The 24,204-nt window shown below is 37.5% G+C and overlaps 1 protein-coding gene across 3 annotated transcripts in view; it reads left to right on the top strand.

The window, feature by feature from the left end:
• The first annotated feature begins 1,399 nt into the window (after positions 1–1,399).
• Positions 1,400–24,204, top strand: part of PHTF1 (putative homeodomain transcription factor 1) — a 70,611-nt gene continuing 47,806 nt past the window's right edge. For all 3 annotated transcript variants that reach the window (XM_036826590.1, XM_036826572.1, XM_036826580.1), the window contains exons 1-5: positions 1,400–1,898; positions 2,212–2,286; positions 2,933–2,989; positions 23,395–23,464; positions 23,938–24,096. In XM_036826590.1, the coding sequence (XP_036682485.1) occupies positions 2,242–2,286; positions 2,933–2,989; positions 23,395–23,464; positions 23,938–24,096 (331 nt within the window). In that variant the 5' untranslated portion in view covers positions 1,400–1,898; positions 2,212–2,241. The remainder of the gene's footprint in view (positions 1,899–2,211; positions 2,287–2,932; positions 2,990–23,394; positions 23,465–23,937; positions 24,097–24,204) is intronic.

Genomic DNA, 24,204 nt, shown 5'->3' with positions numbered 1-24,204 from the left:
TTAGTGGGAGCAGGGATTTGAATGCAGTTCTGGGTTCAAAGCCCACGCTTTGCTCAGTGAGAGCTTTACCTGATTTCAGTTCTTCTAGGAACTCCCCCCAAAGCCTCTTTGTGTGCTAAGCAATGAAGTAAAATGTTTAGTGTTATTTACGTCTTAAAGCAAATATTTAGATATACAAAAAATGACTTTTTCATTTTTCCAGTGTTGTTTTTGTGTGTGTGTGTGTTTTTTAAAGTCAGCCATTTGTCTTGAAACCAAACAGAATTGTCATGTTCAGCTCTAAGGATGGGAAAAGCTGTCAAGAAGCAAAAGCAGAAAGGAAACTACTGCCAATGTGTGGAATATAAAAATCAAGCCTGGGTGAAATAATTTTACATTAGTTCTATGGGAGTTACATTTATCTTAGTCGATTTTCCTCATCGGTAAAACGGGGATAATAACTTCCACCTTATGTCGATGTGATAATCAAAAATAATGATGTAAAACATTTAGAACTGCACTTAGGCTTTCTGCAGTGGTCTAATCGTTATCTCATTAGCTTTAACTGACTCAAATGCTACAATGCTGGGCAAGCAAGGACAATGCTTCAAGTGAGGTGAGAATGGCCGTTAGGGGTCAGTGTTCCGTTAATGGCCAAAAAAGTATAGAGGAGGAAAGAGGCTTAAAACCTTCTTAATGTATCTTTAAATATTCATTTGAGGTCGCAACCGTTCCTTTCTCCTGACCTCTATCAGCCTGCTTGAATTTTTAACCTAGAAACAATTCTTCCCGCCGCTACCTTCCCCTACCCTAATTTGGGACCTGCCAAATGACAGTTGGCAGTCCTGGAACTGCCCCCCAAGCCTTGGCCCTCTTCTTCCTTTACCCTTGAGCACCCAGAAAGCTTAAGTCCCAGAGCTGCTGAGGGACGGGAGAGGAAAGGAATTAATAAGCCGCAGCCTGCCAGGACTTTCGTCCCAGGACAGCATAAATTCATGAAAACATTCGTTCATTCAGCAAAGGTTGAGAACCTGTGTGCCAGGCTCCTGCCAGGCCCTAGTCTCTGACCTCATGGAGCCCCCAGCCCATTGAGGAAGACCGATAGGATATAATGAAGCACAAAGAAACAGAAAACACAAGGAAAGATAAGCATTGCAAAGAAATGAACGGGGAACTATTGGAATATCTGGACCGACCTCCTTTAGATGAAGGGCTGGGAAAGTCATTTGTGAGAAAGTGACCTGAAAGGTGAGCTGGGGGAGCTGCTCCTGGCCTTGATCTCCGTGTAGCCCCCCAGCCCCTCCGTCCCGAAGCCTGGCGGAGGCTCGGCGGGAAGGCCCCGGGCCGGGGGCGGAGCCAACTTCACAGCGAAACACGGAAAGCGGAAGCCGCGGCCCCGCTGCACCGTGGTCTGCGGAGCTGCTGTTGCCTAGCTCTCGGCCGGCTGAGTCACGGCCCTTCCAGGCCCGGCCTACCGAGGACGCGCGCCCGCCGCCCCGAAGCAGCTGCCACCCGGGCCTTGGGACCTCTGCACTTGACTTTTTCCAGCGGGCACAAAGCCTTTTGACGTTGCCGTAGCGACTGGCAGCCTAGCTAAGACCGCCTTCACTTTCTATCCCCCTCCTTTCCTAGCTCATTCTTTGCTTATTTTAGGGTCTGTCCGATGACCCTATAGGTAGGGCTTGGAGGGCGCCGGCTCTCTGGCAACAGACTGCCCTCCTCTGGGCGCTGGGCGGCCGGCTGCCTCCGAGGCTGGGGCGGCCTCCGCAGTCTCCATGGTAACGGCCCAGACGGCGTCTCCGCCTCGGGGGGAAGATGAGGCCTACCTGGCCCGCTGCCTCGCCCCCGGCCTCATGGCCGGGCCGGGGCCACTGAGGAGGAAGGTCCCGGCCGCCGGACTGCGGGGCAGCGGGCACCAGGTGAGAGCAGGACCCTGGGGAGCGGAGGAGGTGGGGTGCAGGTCAACTCCAGCGACCTCCCCTCCTCTCCCTCTTCCCTGCATCCCTGAACACACTCGCACAAAATATCGCAGAGAGGCTTCTCCGGTCGCCACTGCGCCAGAGGTTTTTTTTGGTATGCTTTTGTTTTTGTTTTTTTCCTGGCAAACAGCCGGGGAACGAGACGGTCAGCAGCGCATGGAGAGGCTGAGAGAAGCGTTTTTTGAGTTCTACCCAAACTGGGAGAGTACCTTTCAGCAACTGGACTCACCGACTGGTTTTCCTTCATTTTCAGTGAAATCCCATTCTCCGGCTGGAGACACAGATGGCCTCAAATGAGAGAGATGCTATATCGTGGTACCAAAAGAAGGTAATATCAATGTATTTTATTTGTAAAGCATGCTTCCTGCAAGAAGGGTCCCACAAAGAATACCTATCATGTTAGTTTTCCCTGAGCTTGGTAGTGCAGGTATTCTTACATGATATCTCTCAACATAAATGGAAAAACTGATGGACAAGGTCATTAGGTCTTTTGAAGTCAGTTCCAGGTCCCCGAATAAGAATTTCAACCTCCCATCTCCAGGCTGCATTCACAGTGTCACAAGCAATGCTTTGAGAGTTTGCTTCTGATCAAAACTGCTGTTTTTTCAGGCATAAAACTTTTTATCTGCACAGCTCAGATTTGTACTGTCAACAATCTTAATGAGCTGTCCATTACCTTTTATTTTCTCTCTAGTTTTCCTACTGATGTTTTTCTTAAGTGGAAGTATCTTTTAAAGGTGATATTTAATTTGAAATATTTGGACATTGCTTTTTCAACTTACTTTTAGATCCAGCTAACTTGAGAATTTTGAAGGAAATAGTCCTAGGAAATAATAATTTATTCTAGCTTCAGAGAAGCACAGACATTTCCCAGATATCATATGGATACTTAGTAGTTTCATGACTTTTGTGAGACTTGACCCAAATAAAAGGATTTCCTTTGCGTCACTTAAATAGCCTGCTTCCTATTTCAGATTGGAGCATATGATCAGCAGATATGGGAAAAGTCAATCGAACAGACTCAGATTAAGGTAAATTGATTTCTTTGATTTTTTCGCTTTGTTTTACTGCTTTAATATGAAGAGTGGATTGTATTTACTTTTTAAAAATTCTGCACTTATCCACCAAGTATGGCGTTCTTTGTTCTTTGAAGTTTATAAGGAAAACAACACTGCAAATGGGATGATAAATGACAATTGACATTTGGCCTCCGTTATCAGGGAAATAGAAAGGGGTGGTTGGTCTACGATGAATTTGAAAGCAACTGTCCCATATAAATGGGGCTATGGCTTTTTAACTCTGGCGGTAGTTAGAGTTAGTTGTGGTAACGCAGGCCGAGTATTGCCACAGCTTCAGGATTTTCAAGAGAAGCTGTGAATATGCATTTTTATGTGAAATATCCAGGTTTTTTAGATCATCTCCTCCTCCTCCTCCTTCCCCCTTCTACTTCCTATTCTCCCCCTCCCTCTCCTCCCCCCCTCCTCCCCTACCTCCTCTTCCTCTTTTTCTTCCCTGAAAGTCAAATAAAACCCATTTGTTTCCTGAATCTCTTTTTCAATTACTGGTTTAGAGTATGGGCCTAAGTATTTCAGGTTCTTAAACTTTTTTCTACACTGCTTTTGGAACTGAGCAGATTCTTGGAGTTATTTCATGCTAGCCAAGCAACCAAAAAAGGATGTGTAATTCAGAATGCCAGTTTATTAATTTATAATAGGGGAGGGGAGGGTTAAATAATCTAATGTTCCAAAATCAGGGTTGTGGGATCAACATGTTTGGGGGGGTGTGCAAATTAGTCATGGAAAGGTTGCTTGGTAGCCAAATGTAATTGCCTAGTCTTGAGAGACGGGGAAAAACCTAAAGACCATCCTGCCCTTACAGAATGTCTCTCTATTGACATTAATACTTAGATCTACAGATTCCAGGGTCTTACCTCCTTGGAAAGTACTGAATAATGGCTGGCAGATTTTTGTTTTTGGACCTTTCTTTTTTAAAGATTTTTCCATAGACCCTCTATTAACATTAAAAAAAAAAGGTATATATGGGTGTAATACAACTTAATAGTTCTGTTTATCTCCAAGTCAGATTGATTGGACTGGGATGTTTAAATCTTGGGTGAAATACTTTTAGGGCACATTCTTTTTGTAAGCCACTCAACTAGAAAGTTGTTTGAACTGCATGGTACTTGGCTAACTTTTCATAATTTTGAACAGTCCTTGATGTTTTATATTAATAGGAGATGGGATTAGGATGAATAAATCCCCCAGTTTTATTTTGTAACTCTCTAAATCCTGTCCTGTTATTCTTTTGTGAGCTCTGAAAAGTATGGGTAGTAAGTCTGGTATAATGGAAAAAGCACAGAACTGGGAGTTGGATCTCCTTTTGTGACCTCTGTCTAGCCTTGTGATCTTGAACAAGCACTGTAGTTTGTCTGGGTTTTGGTTTATTTATCCTTTAAAGGATTTTACTTCCTGCTATAGAATTTCATTACCTACCTCCTTCCCCTACCCAATTTAAATATTTCCTCAACTCTTATTTCCATGACATTTTATACATACCTTCCTTTTGGTACACCATATCCTGTGTTATTTGTTAACCTGTGTGTTTTCATGGACCTCAAGGGCAGGCATTGCATTTGTATCCCACTCTTAGAACATTCTGAGTCATACTAGGAACTCAGTGTTTCTGTATTTGATTAAACTCCACCTATTATGTATATTTTTATTCATTGTTTTCTCAAAAGGTAATCTATCTAATACCTCCTTAATGTATACTTTTTAATTTAGGAGTAGAAAGAATAAAATTAAAGGGAACTCTAAAAATTTGCTGAGTTAATGTACCAAGGCCTCCCAGGTGCGAAGAATACAGTCAACAAGACACACATGGTTCTTGCCTTCATGAATTTTATAGTCTAATGGTAGTGGGAGAAAAGCCAAGTTATCTTTTTAAGTATGTTTAAGTCTTAGATGGCAGCTGACCAAAGTATAAGGCACAAAGAAGTATTTAATGCAATTTAAAACAGATTACACAAATATAAATTTTTTTGAAAACAAATTAAAAAAGAAAAAAAGGAAAGAAAATTAAAAAACAAAAAAGAATAACAATATTAACATCAGATCACAATACAATAAAATTAGAAATTACATAATAAAAATATAATTCAAAATTATAAAAAACATAAATTTAAAAAATCTTAACTTGGATCATGAAAAGTGGTAGGAACTGTTCTACAGACATTTACTGAGCTACTATGTTTAAGGCATTTTGCTCGGTGCTGAGCACAGAAGTACAACGCTTGTATAAGGGAAGAATAAGTAGCCCAATCTGGTTGGGGTATAAGGTAAACAGATGAGATGATAGGTCATAAATCAGTTTAGAGCTGAGTTGACTGCTTTACTAAGAACTTTAGATACTGTACTATATAAAATGAAAAAATTTGTATGGTTTTTAAGTAGAGGGGACACATCATATCTGTATTTTTGAAGGATAGAAATAAAAATGTAGATATAACAAAATTTGTAGAATGCTTCCAAAGTAATACTTGATGAAATTATATCACTCTAAATGTCTGTATTAACAAAAAATGTCTAGATTGACTAGGAAGAAAGAGTTACAATGATTCAAGTTAACATATGAAGAACCTGAGAAATAAAACAATAATACGTCAAAGTAAAGAAGGGGAAGAAATATCAAAAATAAAACTAAAACAGAGACTTCCCTGGTGGCGCAGTGGTTAACAATCCGCCTGCCCATGTGGGGGACACGGGTTCAATCCCTGGTTGGGGAAGATCCCACATGCCACGGAACAATGAAGCCCGTGCACCACAACTACTGAGCCTGCACTCTAGAGCCGTGCACCACAACTACTGAGCCCACGCACTGCAACAACTGAAGCCCGTGAGCTCTAGGGCCTGTGCTCCACAACAAGAGAAGCCACCGCAATGAGAAACCTGCACGCTGCAAGGAAAAGTGGCCACCGCTCGCTGCGACTAGAGAAAGCCTGCGCACAGCAACGAAGACCCAACACAACCAAAAAAAACCCAAAAAAAACAAAAAAACCTAAAACAGTGTTCATGTATTCTTCATTTAACAAATATTTGTTGAGCACCTACCTACCATGTGTCAGGCAGTAGGATGGGCACTATATCTATATAATGATGAGCAGAAACACTCAACATTTTTTGGAGCTTATGGTAAAGTGAGAGACAAACAATAATAAAATTAATCCTACTAATGAATAAAAATTACTTTGTGATAAATGCTAAGAAGGAGAGCTACTATTTACAAACTATTATAACAGGGAAATGGACCTAGTCAATGAGGTCAGAGAAGCCTTCCCTGAAGAATTGATGCTTCAAGTGAGATCTGAAGGATGAATAGCAGTATATTAGGTCAAGAACAAATATACTAATCTGACACAAACTCTTTCAGAAAGCAGAGGAGGAAGTATGCTTCCCAACTCATTTTTTGAGACCAGTATTACCCTGATTCCAAAGCCAGACAAAAACAGCACAAGAAAATTTGTCATAACTATACTACAAAGCTACAGTAATCCAAACAGTATGGTATTGGCACAAAAACAGACACATAGATCAGTGGAACAGAATAGACCACCCAGAAATGGGCAGTGTATTATATGGGCAATTAATCTACAACAAAGGAGGCAAGAATATACAATGGGGAAAGGACGGCCTCTTCAGAAATGCTGTTGGGAAAGCTGGAAAACTACATGCGAAAAAATCAAACTGGACTACTCTCACGTGATGCACAAAAATAAATTTAAAATAGATTAAAGATTTTAAATGTAAGACCTGAAGCTGTAAAACTTCTGGAAGAAAACATAGGTTGTACACTCTTTGACATTGGTCATAGTAATATTTTTGGATATGTCTCTTCAGTCAAGGGAAACAAAAGCAAAAATAAACAAATAGGACTACATCAAACTAAAAGACTTTTGCACAGTGAAGGAAACTATCAATAAAATGAAAAGACTGCCTACTGAATGGGAGAAGATATTTGCAAATGGAATATCCAATAAGGGGTTAATATTCAAAATATACAAAAAATTCATACAACTAAACATCAAAAAACCCAAACAACCCAATTAAAAAATGGGCAGAGGATCTGAATAGACATTTTTCCAAAGAAGATATACAGATGGCCAACAGGCACATGAAAAGATGCTCAACATACTAATCATCAGGGAAATGCAAATCCAAACCACAATGAAATATCACCTCACACCTGGCAGAACAAATTACAAGCGTTGGTGAGAATGTGGAAAAAAGGGAACCCTTTTGCACTATTGGTGGGAATGTAAATTGGTGCAGCCATTATGGAAAACAGTATGAAGATTCCTCAAAAAATTAAAAATAGAACTACCATATGACCCAGCAATTCTACTGCTGGGTATTTATCTGAAGAAAACAAAAGCACTAATTAGAAAAGATATATGCACCCCTATGTTCATTGCAGCATTATTTACAATAGGCAAGATATGGAAGCAACCTAAGTGCCCATCAGCAAATGAATGGATAAAGAGGATGTGGTATCTATATACAACGGAATATTGCTCAGCCATAAAAGCATGGAATCTTGTTGTTTGCAGCAACATGGATGGCCTTAGAGGATATTATTCTAAGTGAAATAAGTCAGACAGAGAAAGACAAATACTGTATGATTTCACTTATTTGTGGAATCTAAAAAAATAAATGAACAAACATAACTAAACAGAAAAAGAGTTACAGATAGAACAAACAGGTGGTTGCCAGAGAGGAGTGGTGAGGGGAAGAAATAGGTGAGGGAGGTTAAGAGGTACAAACTTCCAGTTGCAGAATAAATGAGTCACCGGTATGAAATGTACAGTGTGGGGAGTATGTTCAGTAATTATGTAATATCTTTCCATGGACAGATTATATCTAGACTTATATTGGTGGTCATTTTGAAATCTATAGAAATATGGAATCACTATGTTGTATAACAGGAACTAACAGACTATTTTAGATCAATTGAATTTCAAAAACAAACTCATAGAAGAAGAGATCAGATTTATGGTTACTGATGGTGGGGTGGGGGTTGGTTGGAGGAGGGGGAATTGGATGTAGGCAGTCAGAAGGTACAAACTTCCAATTATAAGATAAATGAGTACTAGGACTGTAATGTACAACATGAATATAAATAAAGCTGCTGCATGTTATATATGAAAGTTGTTGAGAGTAAATCCTAAGAGTTCTTATCACAAGGAAAAAAAATTTTTTTTCTATTTCTTTAATTTTGTATCTATGAGATGGTGGTTGTTCACTAAACTTATTGTGATAATCATTTCATAATGTATGTAAGTCAAATCATTATGCCGTATACCTTAAACTTATACAGTGCTATATGTCAATTATAACTCAATAAAACTGGAAGAAAAAAATCCTACCTGAGGCATAATATGGAGCTTTTAATAAACTATCATACTGATTTATTAAAAAAAAGAGAAAAAGTGTCCTAAACATAAGTGTAAAAATCTTTAATAAGATATTAGCAAACCAAGTTCAACAACATGTAAAATGGATTATCTACCATGACCAAGTGGGATATCCGAGAAATATGTTGTTGTTTTAACATCTGAAGATAAATTAATGTAATATATCATATTAATAAGGGACAAAATGCATGGTCTTTTCAGTAGAGACAGGAAAAGCATTTGACAAAATTCAATGCCCATTACTGATAAACTAGTAATTTCTTCAATCTGTCAAAGGATGTCTATTAAAAAACCTGTCATTGGGATTGACATATATACACTAATATGTATAAAATAGATAACTAACAAGAACCTGCTGTATAGCAAAAAATAATAATAATAATAAAAAATTATCATGTATTTAAAAAAAAAACAAAAAACCTACAACTAACACTGTAGTTAGGGATTAAAGACTGAGTGCTTTGTCCCTCAAATCAGGAACAAAGCAAGGATGTCTGCTCTCACCACGTCTATTTAACGTTGTACTAGGGATTCTAGCCAGTGTGGTAAGGCAAGGAAAAAGAAATAAAAGGCATTGAGAAAAGAAAATGAAAATTGCTTTTATTCATGGTGACATGATCCCATATTTAGAAATTCCTAAGGCATTACTAACAATAAATGAGTTTAGCAAGGCCTCTAGATTTAAGATCAATATACAAACATTATTTGTATTTCTATATACCAGCTGTGAGTATTCCAAAAATGAAATTAAGAAAACAATTCATTCACAGTACATCAAAAAGAGTAAAATACTTAGGAATAAGTTTAACAGAGTATGTATAAGACCTATATACTGGAAACTATGAACATTGCTAAGAGAAATTAAAGATCTGAAGAAATGGAGTAGCATTTCACGTTTGTGATCTGAAAGACTTAACATTGTTAAGATGGCAGTTCTCTCCAAATGTATCTATAGATTCACTATAGTCCCTTTAAAGTTCCAGCAGACTTTTTTTTTTGGTAGAAATTGATAAGCTAATTCTAAAGTTGATAAGGAATGTAAAGGACCTAGAATATTCAAAATAAGTTTAAAAAGAATAGAGTTGGAGGACTTACTGGATCTCACAATTTACTGTAAAGCTGTAAGTAATTCAGATAGTGTAGTATTGGCATGAGTAATAGATCAATGGAACAGAATAGAAGATCTAGAAATAAATCCCTACAGTTTTGATAAATTGATTTTGACAAAGATGCCAAAATAATTCAATGAAGAAATGATAGTCTTGTCAACAAATGGTGCTGGAACAATTGGATATCTACATGTATAAAAATGAACTTTGATTCTTACCTCACACTGTACACAAAAATTACTTAAAAAGGATCATGGACTTAAGTGTAAGAACTAAAAGTCTAAGGTTTTCTAGAAGAAAACATAGAAGATCTTTGTTAGCCAGGACATGGAGGAACCAGAACTCTCATACACTGCTGGTGGGAATGGAAAGTAGAAAAATTTAAATATATATACTTCTCATATGACCCAGCATTTCCACCCCTAGTTATCTACCTAAGAGAAATAAAAACATATGGGCACATGCAAATATTCATAGCAATACTATTCATAATTGCCAAAAACTAGAAAAAAAATCCAAATGTCTATCAACTAGTGAGTAGATAAACAAATGTGTTATATCCATACAATGGAACATGACTCAGCAATAAAAACTATTAATACATGCTACAACATGGATGAACCTCAAAAATGTTATGCTAAGTGAAAGGGACCAGACACAAAAGACTATATTCTGTGATCCAGTTTATATGAAATTTCTAGAAAAGGCAGGTTTATAGAAATAGAAAGCAGATCAGTGTTTGCCTATGGCTGGGGGATAGGAACAGAGACTTACTGCCATTCTTGTTTTTCAGGTGATGGAAATGTTCTAAAATTTGAATGTGATGATGGTTGTACAACTCTGTAAATTTACCAGAAATCCACCAAATTAACTACTAAAACTACACTAAAAATAAGTGAGTTTTACAGAGTATTAATTATACCTCAATATAGCTGTTTTCTTAAATCACATCAATAGAAAAAAATAGGAGAAATCATAATGTAGTATACAACAAATTCATATATATTCCCAATGAAAATTGTCTTCTAAAATTTCTTAATTAAGAAAATATATTAAATCTAAGGTCTAACATTATTTTCAGTAATGAAGCTCAACTTAGTCCCCCCCCACAAAAGAATAAAACAAGAATGGCTCCTATTACTATTATTTAACATGCTGTTTGAGATATATTTGCTAAGATGAGCAAAACATTCTAATTAATATTATCTTTGCTTTTAAAATATTTGTTCTTTTATTTTTCTAATATTAGAATAACAAAAATCAGTGTTTGAAAATGATATGATTTTACACCTAGGAAATTTTAAATGGCTAATCATAAACACAGAGGTGATTTCAGCTGTATTTGTAACCTTTTATTTCTTGAGCTGGATAGTGGGCACATGACAGATGAGACACCTCATTTAAAGATGACAGTTGGAATATGTGCATTAATCTCCATCTGGTTTCTTCTGAAAATTCTCTAAAATTATAATAAATAAGAAAAAAATCAACCTACAATAGGAGTGAAAGAATGGGAGAGAAGACTACTGTAAAAGAGAGCTGTTAACACAATTTTGAAAGTTGGAAAATGGATGTAAAGAGTAAAAATGTAGGGCTTCCCTGGTGGCACAGTGGTTAAGAATCTGCCTGCCAATGCAGGAGACACAGGTTCGAGCCCTGGCCCGGGAAGATCCCACATGCCGTGGAGCAATTAAGCCCATGTGCCACAACTACTGAGCCTGCACTCTAGAGCCCACGAGCCACAACTACTGAGCCCGCGTGCCACAACTACTGAAGCCCGTGTGCCTAGAGCCCGTGCTCCACAACAAGAGAAGCCACTGCAATGAGAAGCCTGCGCACTGCAAGGAAGAGTAGCCCCCACTCGCCGCAACTAGAGAAAGCCCGCATGCAGCAACGAAGACCCAACACAGCCAAAAATAAATAAATAAATAAATAAATTAAAAAAAAAAAAAAAAAGAGTAAAAATGTAAGTGTCTATAGTAGGGGATGCCAGTGGGAAACAAGTGAACTCCCTGTTTTAAAACACCTGTATTTAGTGGTTACCAGTGGGGAGAGGGAAGTGGGGAGGGACATTATAGTGGTAGGGAATTAAGAGGTGCAAACTATTATCTATAAAATAAGCTACAAGGATATATTGTACAACACAAGGAATATAGCCAATATTTTATAAATCACTATAAATGGAGTATAACCTTTAAAAATTGTGAATCACTATATTGTACAAATGTAGCTTATATAATATTGTACATCAACTATTCTTAAATTTAAAAAAAATTAAAGGAAAAAGACCCCTGTATTTAATTTCTGAAAGACTCAGGAATTAGATGCATCAGGTGCAGTTGCAGGTATGAGGTAGAACTGGAAATAGGATTGTTTGAGCATATGTATGAGGGGCAATAGACCTACCCCCAGATCCTCCACCTTATTCTACACAGCCTCATAGTTACCTTATCTTCCTCTGACAGAAGATTGAAGTTTGCTCTCTGGAGAGGCTGAAACAGAGAAGTTCTGGATTCTAGAATACCATACACAAATGAGAATGGGGTGAGATACTGTACTCATAAAGGAGATTAAGTAAAAGTCTGGTGGCCAGGCTTATAAGCTCTAAACAGAAGACTGGAATTTCTTTTTGCACAAGCTGACTGAAAAGACCTAAGGATACTGGAAGTGAAATGGCTGGCTACTCTCTACAATGCAGCCACTGTTCAACAAGCTTCCCCTGCTGCACACTGAATGGGCATTCAGCATGTTAGTGCCTCACTCTTAAGTGTAAATAGATAATTGAAGATGCTCAAATATTTGAGACCTAAAGAAAAAGAAGGAAAGAGATTTTTAAAAATGATACAGGAATTATAAGAATACTATTTTTAAAGATATAATTAATATATTTAAAGAACTGCATACTATTTTTTAAAAAGTCTATAGATGAAAAAGTAAGAGAACCAGAAAATAAAAATAACCAAAGTAAATTCAGTAGAGAAGTTGGAAGATAAAGTTGAGGCCATTTCCCAGAAAAATAGTATGAAAGAGCAAGGAAAAAGAAAATAGAAAAGTGAGTGCAGTTCATGCAGGAAGCCTAAAATCCAACTAATTCCAGGAAACAGAAATACGTGGAGGAGAAGAAATTATCAAATAAATAATATTTTAAAATTTCCCAGAGCTGAAATACACATATTTACAGATCAAAAGGATCTTTTGAGTGATCAACATTATTATGAAATTTCAGAACTAAATTTTAGAAAGATTCAGTTCAATCTGCCTCTTGTGTTTCTCCTGTGAGTCTCCTTTATTCACACAAAACACCACTTCTGGTCACTAAATGTGTGGAGGTTTTTCCCTACACCAGGCAATTCTCTGTGACACCAGCTGGGTATCCTACAATTCAACTCATTTCTGACACTGTGTACCTGGAGGTAGTGTCAGCTCACACAGGTTAAGGGCTTGGTCCCGCAAGACTGCTCCTACCCCACTTTGGATGCCAACTGCAAGAAGTAGGTCCTAGGTTACCCCCAACTTCTGTCCAATTTGGCTACAAGTCAGAAGTTCCCACAACCTTCTCCTCAGGTTTGATTAATTTCCTAGGGTGGTTCACAGAACTCAGGGAAACACTTCCTTAAACATTTACCAGTTTATTAAGGAATATGATAAAGGATACAGATGAATAGCCAGATGAAGAGATACATAGGGTGGGGTCTGGAAGGGTCCAGAGCACAGGAGCTTCTGTCCCTGTGGAGTTTGGGGTATGTCACCCTACTGGAGTGGATGTGTTCACCAACCTGGAAACTGTCTGAACTTCATGGAGGCTTCATCTAGTAGGCATGATCAATCATTAACTCTGTTTTCAGCCCTTCTCCCTTTGCAAGAGAATGGGGGAGAGGGAGGGCCTGAAAATTCCAAGCTTCTAATCATAGTTTGTTCCTTCTGGTGACCAGCCCTCATCCAGGAGCCATCCAGGAGCCCACCTAGAGTTGCCTCATTAGAACAAAAGGCACTCTTGTCACCCAGGAAATTACAAGGGTTTCAGGAGCCCTGTGTCAGGAACTGGGGACAGAGACCAAAATAAATTTCTTTCTACAAATCACAACATCACAAGAAATTAGAAATTAGAGCCTGGGTTAAGCAGGGAATAGAGAGAAGGATCAAAACAGATCTTATACAAGATTGGGAGTCAGAATGACATTGGGCCTATCAGCAGCAACTTCTGGCTCATCTGGAAGTTAGAAGATGATGGAACCTTCAACGTTCTCAGAGAAAATGGCTTTCAATCTATAACTTTATGCCCAGTCTAACTATTAACAAGTATAAAGGCATCACATGAAAATATATTCAAACTGTCAAAGTCTAAAAAGTGTGTCACTCATGTCTTCCCTCAGAGGAGGACGTGTACTGTATACGAGTGAGTAAACCAAAAAAGAGGAATCCATAGTATCAGGAGACAGGATGGCCGACACAGAGAGAGGTAAAAAGAATTCTGGATTCTTAAGAGATGTCCCAAGATGAAAGTTCATTTATGAGGCCTAGAAAATAACAAGACCAGAAAGGAGCAGGAGGACAGGAAACTGTGGTATATAGACATCTTCAAGGAGGAAAAAAAAGAAACCAGTGTTTGTTGTGTTTGAGCACACTGGGAGCAGATTTATAACACTTATAGGGAGTTTCAAAATGAATTAGTAATATATATGTAGAAAGTTAAGTGAATGAAAAAAATGAAGCTTGTCATATATGGCCTTTCTTATGTTGAGTTTCTTTCCCTCTATACTCACTTTGCTGAGTTTTTATCATAAATGCGTGTTGAATTTAGTCAAATGCTTTTTCTGCATTTATTGAGATGATAATATGATTTTTATCCTTCGTCTGGATAATGTGGTGTATTCAATTGATTTGTGGATGTTGAATAGTCCTTACATCCCAACATAGGAGCACCTAAATATATAAAGCAAATATAAACAGACCTAAGGGGAGAAATAGAGAGCAATACAGTACTAGTAGGGGACTTCAGTATCCAACTTTCAACAATGGATAGATCATCCAGACAGAAAATCAATAAGGAAACATTGGGCTTGAACTGCACTTTAGACTAAATGAACCTAACAGACATATACAGAACATTCTATCCATCAGCAGCACAATACACATTCTCCTCAAGTGCACATGAAACCTGCTTCAGGATAGATCATATGTTAGGCCATGAAACAAAGTCTTAACAAATTTAAGAAGATTGAATTTATATCACGTATCTTTTGACCACAGTGTTATTAAAGTAGAAATTGATAACAGGAGGAAAACTGGAAAATTCAAAAATGTGTGGAAATTAAACAATATAATCTTGAACAACCAATGGGTCAAAGAATCAATTAAAAATTTTGAGACAAGTGAAAAGGAAAAATTCTATACACTTACAATGAACTGTCTGCAAAAGAAATTAAGAAAGCAGTTCCATTTACAATAGCATTGAAAAGAATAAAGTGCTTAGGAATAAATTAAACAAGGAGGTGAAAGATCTGTACACTGAAAAATATGAAACACTGATGAAAGAAATTGAAGAAGACACAAATGAAAGGTAGCTCATGCTCATTGATTGGAAGAATTCCTACTGTTAAAATGTAATGTATAACATGATAAATGTAATTAACACTGCTGTATGTTATATTTGAAAGTTGTTAAGAGAGTAAGTCCTAAGAGTTCTCATCACAAGGAAAAAACTTTTTTTTCTATTTTGTTAATTTTGTATCTGTGTGAGATATTGGATGTTCTCTAAACTTGTAATTATTTCATGATGTATGTAAGTCGAATAACTGTGCTGTACACCTTAAACTTATACAGTGCTCTATGTCTCTATATTTCAATAAAACTGGAAGAGAAAACAAAATCTATTATTTGGAAAAGGAAAAAGATATTGTTAAAATGTCCATACTACCCAAAGCAATCTACAGATTCAAAGCAATCTCTGTCAAAAGTCCAATGGCATTTTTAACTGATACAGAAAAAATAAGATTCATATGGAACCACAAAGGGACCCCAAACAGCTAAAGCAATCTTGAACAAGAAGACCAAAGCTGGAGACATCTCATTTCACTTTCTGATTTTAAATTGTATTACAAAGCTATAGTAATAAAAACAGTATGGTACTGGCATAAAAGACACATAGAGCAGTGGGACAGAATAGAGAGCCCAGAAGTAAACCCATGCACATAGCGTCAACTAATCTTTGGCAAAGGCGCCAAGAATACACAATGGAGAAATGACAGTCTCTTCAATAAATGGTGTTGGGAAACTGGATATCTTCATGCAAAAGAATGATATCAGACCCTTATTTTACACCAAACACAAAAATAAACTAAAAATGGATTAAAGACTTAAATGTAAGACCTGAAACTGTATAACTCCTAGAAGAAAACATAGGGAAAAATCTCTTTGACATTGGTCTTGGAAATGATTTTTTTGAATTTGACACCAAAAGCAAAAATAAACAAATGTGACTATATCAAACTAAGAAGTTTTTGCACAGCAAAGGAAACATCAACAATATAAAATGCAACCTAATCCAATTAAAAAATAGGCAAAGGGCCTGTATAGACATTTTTCTAGAAAGGACATACAAATGGCCAGCAGGTATATGAAAACGTGCTCAACATCTCTAATCATTAAGGAAATGTAAATCAAAACCACAGTGAAACATCACCTCATTCCTGTTAGGATGACAATTATCAGAGAAGTCAAAAGATAATTAGCGTTAGTAAGGATACAGAGAAAAGGAAACCATTGTATACTGTTGGTGGGAATGTAAATTGGTACAGCTGTTATGGAAAAGAGTATGGAGGCTCCTCAAAAAAATAAAAATAGAACTACCTTATGATCCAACAATCCCTCTTCCTGGATATTTATCCAAAGGAAATAAAATTACTTTCTTGAAGAGATATATGCACTTAATATTCATGCAGCATTATTCATGGTAGCCAAGATATGGAAACAACCCAAGTGTCTGTTGACAGATGAATAGGTAAAGAAAATGTGCCCTATCTCTCTGTCTGTCTCATGAGGTGGAATATTATTCAGCCTTTAAAAAGAAGGAAATCCTACCATTTGTTACAACACAGGTGAATCTGGAGGGCATCACACTAAGTGAAATAAAACAAACACAGAAAGCAAATACTGCAAACTCTCACTTGTAAGTGGAATCTAAAAGAGTCAAACTCATAGAAGCAGAGAGTAGAATGGTCACCAGGGGCTGAGGTGTGGGGGAAATGGGGAGATGTTGGTCAAAGGTAACAGACTTGCAGTTATAAGATGAATAAATTTGGGAGATCTAATATACAGCATGGTGACTATAGTTTATAATACTGTATCGTATACTTGAAATTTGCTAAGAGAGTAGATTTTAAATGTATGCAACACACAAAAATGCCAAAAAATACTAACAGTCTGAGGTGATGGATATGTTAATTAGCTTGATTGTGGCAATCATTTCACAATGTATATCAAAGCCTCACATTGTATATCTTAAATATATACAATTCCTATTTATAAAGGTAGGGGGGAACATGAGGCAATTAACAATTTCAGGGCAAACAAAATTTCCAAGAAAGGAAATATAATCATTGGTTACTACTTGACTTAGGTGGGAACATGTTTTATGTAATCATAATACTCTAAACATCAAATATTGATTTAACTAAAATTGTGAGAAAACTATATGGGGGAAACTATAGTGCATGCGGGAGGGCATGTGTATGTGTTTTTGGTGGTGTAATAATAATAATGATAATGAATATTTAGAATGTGTCTTGTATTATTTTAAGAACTTCTCTTTCTCTGTCTCTGTCTCTCTCGCTATCTTAATCGATCCTTACAACAATTCCACGAGGTAGATATATTATTCTCATTTTACAGGTGAAGACACTGAAGTACAGAAAGGCTAAGTTAGAAGGCTATCTCCTTATCGTCAACTGTTAAGAAAATTGTTATGTCTTCACCTTTTGTCATGTGACTCGCAGTGCCTTCCTGTGGGAGGAGAGTCCTTCCTTGCCCCACAGATTTCCAGCTTGGCCAGAGGGCTGTGAGCAGAATGTGACCTCCCCTACCTTGACCAGCCCTGTGCCTTCTCTCACCTTTCCTATTCAGTGAGCAGTTAGAGTGCTAAAGGTGGGGTTTGGAATTCTTCTGTGGCCTCACCTTCACACCGATCCCACATTTTGAATTACCAAGACTTCTGGATTCTACCTTCTTGTATTTTTTGACTATGCATACTTTTCCTAGGCCATGTTTCTGTTGGCCTGGACTGACCTGTTGACTGCCCTCATCTGGTCCACAAGCTATTGCCTGCAGCCAGACTCGCTGGAGCACTGCAGGCTTCATGTTTTACATGTTTATTGTCTGTGTCTAAGTCAGCCTTCGTGCAACCGTGGCTGGGTTGAGTACTAGCACACAGGTGGTACAGCTCCCAGACCCTAAAATACCATATGCCCTTTACAGACAAAGTTTGTCCACTCCTGGTCTAGGTTACTGGAGTCACTTTTTTAACTTTCTGTTTTCTCTGCCCCCGTTTCCCCCTTCACCCCTCAATAATCACTGAAGCCGGCTTACTGTTATTTTCTTTTTGTTTTAACACAAATCTGATTGTTTTTCTCATATTTAAAGCTGTTCTCTGACTTCCTGTTATCCTTACGATAAACGCACACTCAGCATGATTATAGTCTTCAAATTCTGGCTTCTGCTTCCCTCTCCAGTTTCTCTCTTTCATACCTTAACCCCCTTTTCACTTTCACTCTGCTTTAGGCCTTCTTGAACTTTAGTTTTTGTCATGCTAGCTCTTATTTCGAGGTCTTCTCATATACTTTTCTTAATTTCCCCTTTTGCTACAGCCCATGTCCTTCTTTGCAAATTCTTATACACCCTTCAGGTCTCGGATCAGGTATTATTTTCCTTTGGAAATCTTTCTTTGACTTCTTTAAATCTGAGTTAGGTGTCCTTTACACATATTCTTATAGTGCTGTACTTGCCTTGTAATTGTTGTTTTGTTGTTCATCATCTGCTCTAAATCAGGTGACTTCTCTCTTTGTGCCCGACTACTATACAGTAGTATAGAATCAGTGGCAATAAAATGGACATTTCAGCACACTAAGAGAGAGAGATGTGTTACAGGGTTTCACTGGTCTTTTATTCCCTTTTAAACATGGAGTCCAACAATACTGCAGCAGTATTTCCAGTGCTTTAGTCCCTCTGCCTAAAAGTAGGAACTGCATCAGTCAGGTGGTTCTGAGCTTTGAAGATATTACACAGCTCTGTGGGGAGCAAACAATAGAGAGAGCTGAATACAGCCAGTAGCTGGGCTCTGCAGAAAATTTCCAGACCACTGCTCTAGCACATAGTGCAGGGGTATCATTTTCTCCTACAGTTTTATCGTGGGCTGCTAGGTTGTGGCCCTGGGTTGTGGCCAATAAGGAAATTCACTCACAGCTCCCAGGGTTTATTAATCCCATGGAACCTTTCAGAGGCATGCAATCTTGTTTATCTCAAAATCTCTCCCTACATTGATTAGGAATGCATTTTGTACTGTATAGTGAGAGGCAGGATGTGTAGTGGTTTGTAGTGATAATGAACGGGTCAGAGTCTCTGTGCCTTGTTTTCCTCATCTGTAAAGTGAAGATAATAAAGGTGCCTGTCTCACAGGGCAGTTGTGAGGACTAAATGAGTTAAACAAATTAATGTAAGTTTATGTAAAGTGCTTAGAGTAGTGCCGTGCGCATGTTGCCTCTTACTATACATACTGTAGAATATGTAGGATCAAGCAGAAGGATCCTAAAACAAAAGCATGGCATGTGTTTTTTATTCTTCCTCAGCACAGACACATATAAAAGTATCTAGCGACTTTCTTATCTGGCTTAAGAACAGTGGTCATAAATTTCTTAATGATTTTTGTCCAAAAAATGGTGAGGGAAGTTCAGGGGGTGTTTTTCTGAGGAACCCTCAAACATTTGGCTTTATTGTCTGTTTTCCCTTCTGTGCGTGCACACTCTGAAGATACAGCCGTGCTTTGACTTCCTTATTGCTCTATGCTTAGCTCAAGTAGCTTATCTGGCATACGGAAGAAACATATTGCGTATTTGTTGACTAAGTGAATGAATGAATGTGTTTCTATTGCTGAGGGAGGTTTTCATAATTTGGTGTTTACCTTTAGATAATGCTAATTCTGATTCTATAACATTGTAGGTGAAAAGTCTAGAAAGCAAAGAAAGTAGAAAAATTAACGTGGCTCTAAAGTTAAGGCACTTTAAGCTTCTTTAGTTAGAATAGTACTGCTGCAAATGTCCACAAGGCCTATGTCTGTTAGAATATAATACAGTGATATCTTTACTTTTAAAATTTTCATTTCTGATTTCAAATGTAGCACAAGATCATTGTTATTTCCATGAATACTATGCATATTTCAAAAATTAGTGCACATATTTTTTCCAAAGGGTTATTTTCGCCCCTGAAATGTCTAATTATCAAAATTTGATTCCTTCTTAGATTTAATTTTATTACATTTAGAGTTTTAAAACTCTTTTTGTTGTTGTTAAAATCTACAGTTTGTAGTTAATTGGATAGAAACATAGGGTTCACTTTAAAGAAATTGTTTGGCTGCATCTTTTAGTTAAACAGAACCAAAGATCAATATTGGCTCAATATCTAAACTAGAGAAATAGCAAATTACTCTAACGTTTAATTTTTACAATAATTTTAATGGTTAAATATCTAATTTTAAAAACTTGATCAGGAACTAGCATGTACAAGTGTTGATTGAGCACGAAATTAAAATTCATCTTTTAAAACAGTTATTAATAGTAATGAAACAAAACTGTTAGGCAAACCAGGATTTTTAAACACAAAAGCTAATTCACAAATTTGCTTTTGAGTCATAATATACAGCAAGGTTATCATGACTTTCAAATCCCGAGTTTTTCCTGTAAAACCATTGTCTATGTGTTAGTAAAATAAAGCATATTCAGTGAATATGAGTTACCGGGTTTCCCCCATTATCCAAAAGTAGAATGTTCCTATGAAACTTTTCGTAAGCCGAAATGGCAATTGTGAGGAAGCAGTTACCTTAGGACACATCTTGCTAACAGATGCACAAAATACATCGAAATACAGCACAGATGCTCACAGACACCTTTCAAAGCTATGGGGGCTTGATGCTGAGATGCGGGGTGTGCCCCCGGGGAAGGAGCCTGGTGGTGCTGCTTTCCCTGCTCGGGTGTGTGCTGCCTCTGGAAGAGCTCCCTGAGATCACGGAACGCTGTTTATGCTCTTCACCTTTTTTCGTAAAAGTAAAAATCTTCTTTGGATTTTTTTCGGTTAGCGAAAGAAAACAGGTACTAACGTAGGTCTTTTGTAAAAGCGAAATGGTGTAAAGCAAACTTTTGAAAAGTGGGGGACCTATACTCACACACACCCACCCACCCCAGAATTATAAGTGTACAGCTTGAGGAATTTTCACAAACGGAACATAACCATGTGATAAACACTCAGATCAAGAAGTAGAACATTAGGAGTAACACAGAAGCTCCCCATCCCATGCTCTTCCAGCCACTGCTACCAACAGAGGTAACCGGTATCCTTACTACTAGCACCATAGGTTAATTTTTGCCTATCTTGAGCCTTACATAAATGAAATTATACAGTACATACACTTTTGAGTCTAATTTCTTTTGTTCAGTATTACGTTTCTTTTGTTCAATATTACGTATGTGAGATCCAGTCATGTTGTCACATAATTGTAGTTTATTCACTATAGCACCACAATTATTATCCATTCTACTGCCGCTGGGCAATTTCTGATTGTTTTTGATGGGTAGTTTCCAATTTGGGGCTTTTATAAATAATTCTTCTAGGAACGTTTTGTACACATTATTTAGTGAAATTTATATATGTTTCTCTTGGGTATATACTTTGAAATAAAATGTCCATCAGGTTTTAACTCCTCATTCTAATACATAAGTGGACAGCCAATGATTACTAGATATTTGAAGAAATCTTCCAGGATGAAAGAGAAGAGAAAGGAATGAACCCAAAGAATCAAAATGAAAAATGTAATAGAAGAATTTGAAGAAATTTCTAGAAAGCAGAACAGAAAGACAAAAGAGGTAGAAAATAGGAGAGAAAAGTCAAAAGTCTTAAAAGGGAAGAAATTTAAATATAAATTATAAGAAAACTTCCCTAAAACTGAAAGACATGTATTTCTATATGGAAGGGATTCTCAGCACAATAGATGATAAAAGACTCATAATCAAGGCATATCATTATGTGATCAAATAAAATACATGTTTTATCATAAATGTCACTTCTGTCAAAAAAAAAAAAGGCACATCATTCTGAACACCATGAATAACGTGAGGATTAAGAGGAAGGAAACAATTCACATTCAAAGGATCAGGAATCAGAATGGCATTGGAGTTTGCAACAGCTACATTGGAAGCTAGAAAACCATGGAACAGTGTCTCAATTCCTGAGGGAAAATTATTAACAACTTAGAATTCTGCATCTAGGGTAACTTTTTTTTTTTTTTTTTTAATTTTATAGCTACTTTATTTATTTATTTATTTATTTTTGGCTGTGTTGGGTCTTCGGTTCGTGCGAGGGCTTTCTCTAGTTGCGGCAAGTGGGGACCACTGTTCATCGCGGTGCGGGGACCGCTCTTCATCGCGGTGCACGGGCCTTTCACTATCGCGGCCCCTCCCGTTGCGGGGCACAGGCTCCAGATGCGCATGCTCAGTAGTTGTGGCTCACGGGCCCAGCTGCTCCGTGGCATGTGGGATCTTCCCAGACCAGGGCTCGAACCCGTGTCCCCTGCATTAGCAGGCAGATTCTCAACCACTGTGCCACCAGGGAAGCCCTAGGGTAACTTTTAATCAAGTATAAGGGTAGAATGAAATCATTTTCAGACATGCAAGGATTGAAAACACTGTCTTCTGTGACCCCTTTCTCAGGAAGCTACGGAAGGAATGTGCTCCCAGAAGATATGGATGCAGCAAATAGGGACTTACCACAGAGAGGGGGGAAGGGGATTGTCAGGATGAGAGTGAGCAGTTCTGGGATTACAGCCATGCAACAGGCCCAGAGAGCAACCAGTCCAATTGCAGCAGGAAGATAGAGGGTCCTGGGAAGGGGGTTTCCAGGAATTTTTTTTCTTTAAGGAAAAAAAAGGACTTTGATTAATTTTTTGGCATTTGAGTATTTGGAAACTGATAAATATTTTCACTGACCTCATAGAATAAAAGGAAGCATATAAATAGAGTGTACACGAAATGATATTTCATAGTGATCATACTCTAACTACTGATTACTGATTTGTCACAAATTAATTGACTATATTGTGAGGATATATGTTTTTGGGGTGGAAGTGAGGAGGTGGGAATTAGTAGTGTAAGAGAGCTAAATTCTCATATACTATATTAGGAGTTCATAGGTGATTTTTAAAATCAATAAATTGAAAAATAGCAGTATAAACATATTATTTAGACCTATGTAAGTAAATACCAAGAGAAGCAGCTAAAAAAAGATGAAAGCATTTGTTTTTAATGAATGAAATTGGGAGGAGAGGTAAGGTGGGTCAGAGGACTACCTGTTTTTCACTTACTGACCTTTTGGTACTGTTTGATTATTTTTAAAGGTGATAAAAGTGTGTGCATGCATTACTTGATAAAACTAAAAATGAAAACAAATATTAATGACAGGTTCCTTTAAGGAGCATTAGGATTAAAGTGTACCCAGTAAAAGGGAGTCAGGTGTAGAGAAGAAGAAACGTAAATTTACCTTTTGTTTTAAAAGGGTTTTTAAAATGTTGTTTATTTCTGGGATTTGTTTTGTTTTATTCTAGGGCTTCAAAAACAAACCAAAAAAGATGGGTCACATAAAGGCAGACTTGATTGATGTTGACTTAATCAGAGGTGAGTTCTAAAGTTGGATTGTTTCTTAGGTATATCATTATATTATTTCATAGTGGTACTAAAGATTCTTTTTGGATATCTTCCTTATATGATGGTATACTTTAATTTCCAAAAGTAGTGTTCTTCCTGCATCATTCAGGCTTTAGCATTTTTTCCCCTTTGCTTTATACTGTGTGGCTATGTAAATTACATGGTTTCCATGAGCGTGAAAGAGAGGAACTTGGAGACTTGCTGCTGTGTAATGAAGAAAAATATATTGTATACCATTCAAACAAGCCTGACTTATTTTGAGCTCCTGTCCTAGTGATTGAGGCAAAAGTTAGTATATATAATGAACATCTAAGAGGATTCTTTTTCACTGAACAGGTTATGTGCTGATTTTTGCTCTCACCTGTTTTTAACGTACTGTTACAAGTGGGCATTAGCCTAGTGTACATAAATGTTTGATGTTTTGTTTTATTGTATATTTAAAGGCTCAACATTTGCCAAAGCCAAACCTGAAATTCCGTGGACATCTCTGACTCGGAAGGGGCTTGTTCGAGTTGTATTTTTTCCATTTTTCAGCAATTGGTGGATTCAGGTTACCTCTTTAAGAATCTTTGTTTGGCTGCTACTGCTTTACCTCATGCAAGGTAATTGGAGGAGTTGGGATAAATTATGACAGTTTCTTTTTGCTGCTGTTGCTATTAGATCATGCAGACTTCACTGTTCTTACATTTACCCTTTCATTTGATGGTTTC

The sequence above is a fragment of the Balaenoptera musculus genome, chromosome 1 (assembly GCF_009873245.2).
Source record: "Balaenoptera musculus isolate JJ_BM4_2016_0621 chromosome 1, mBalMus1.pri.v3, whole genome shotgun sequence".
Lineage (NCBI taxonomy): Eukaryota > Metazoa > Chordata > Mammalia > Artiodactyla > Balaenopteridae > Balaenoptera > Balaenoptera musculus.
This window is presented reverse-complemented; position numbering and strand designations above follow the sequence as displayed.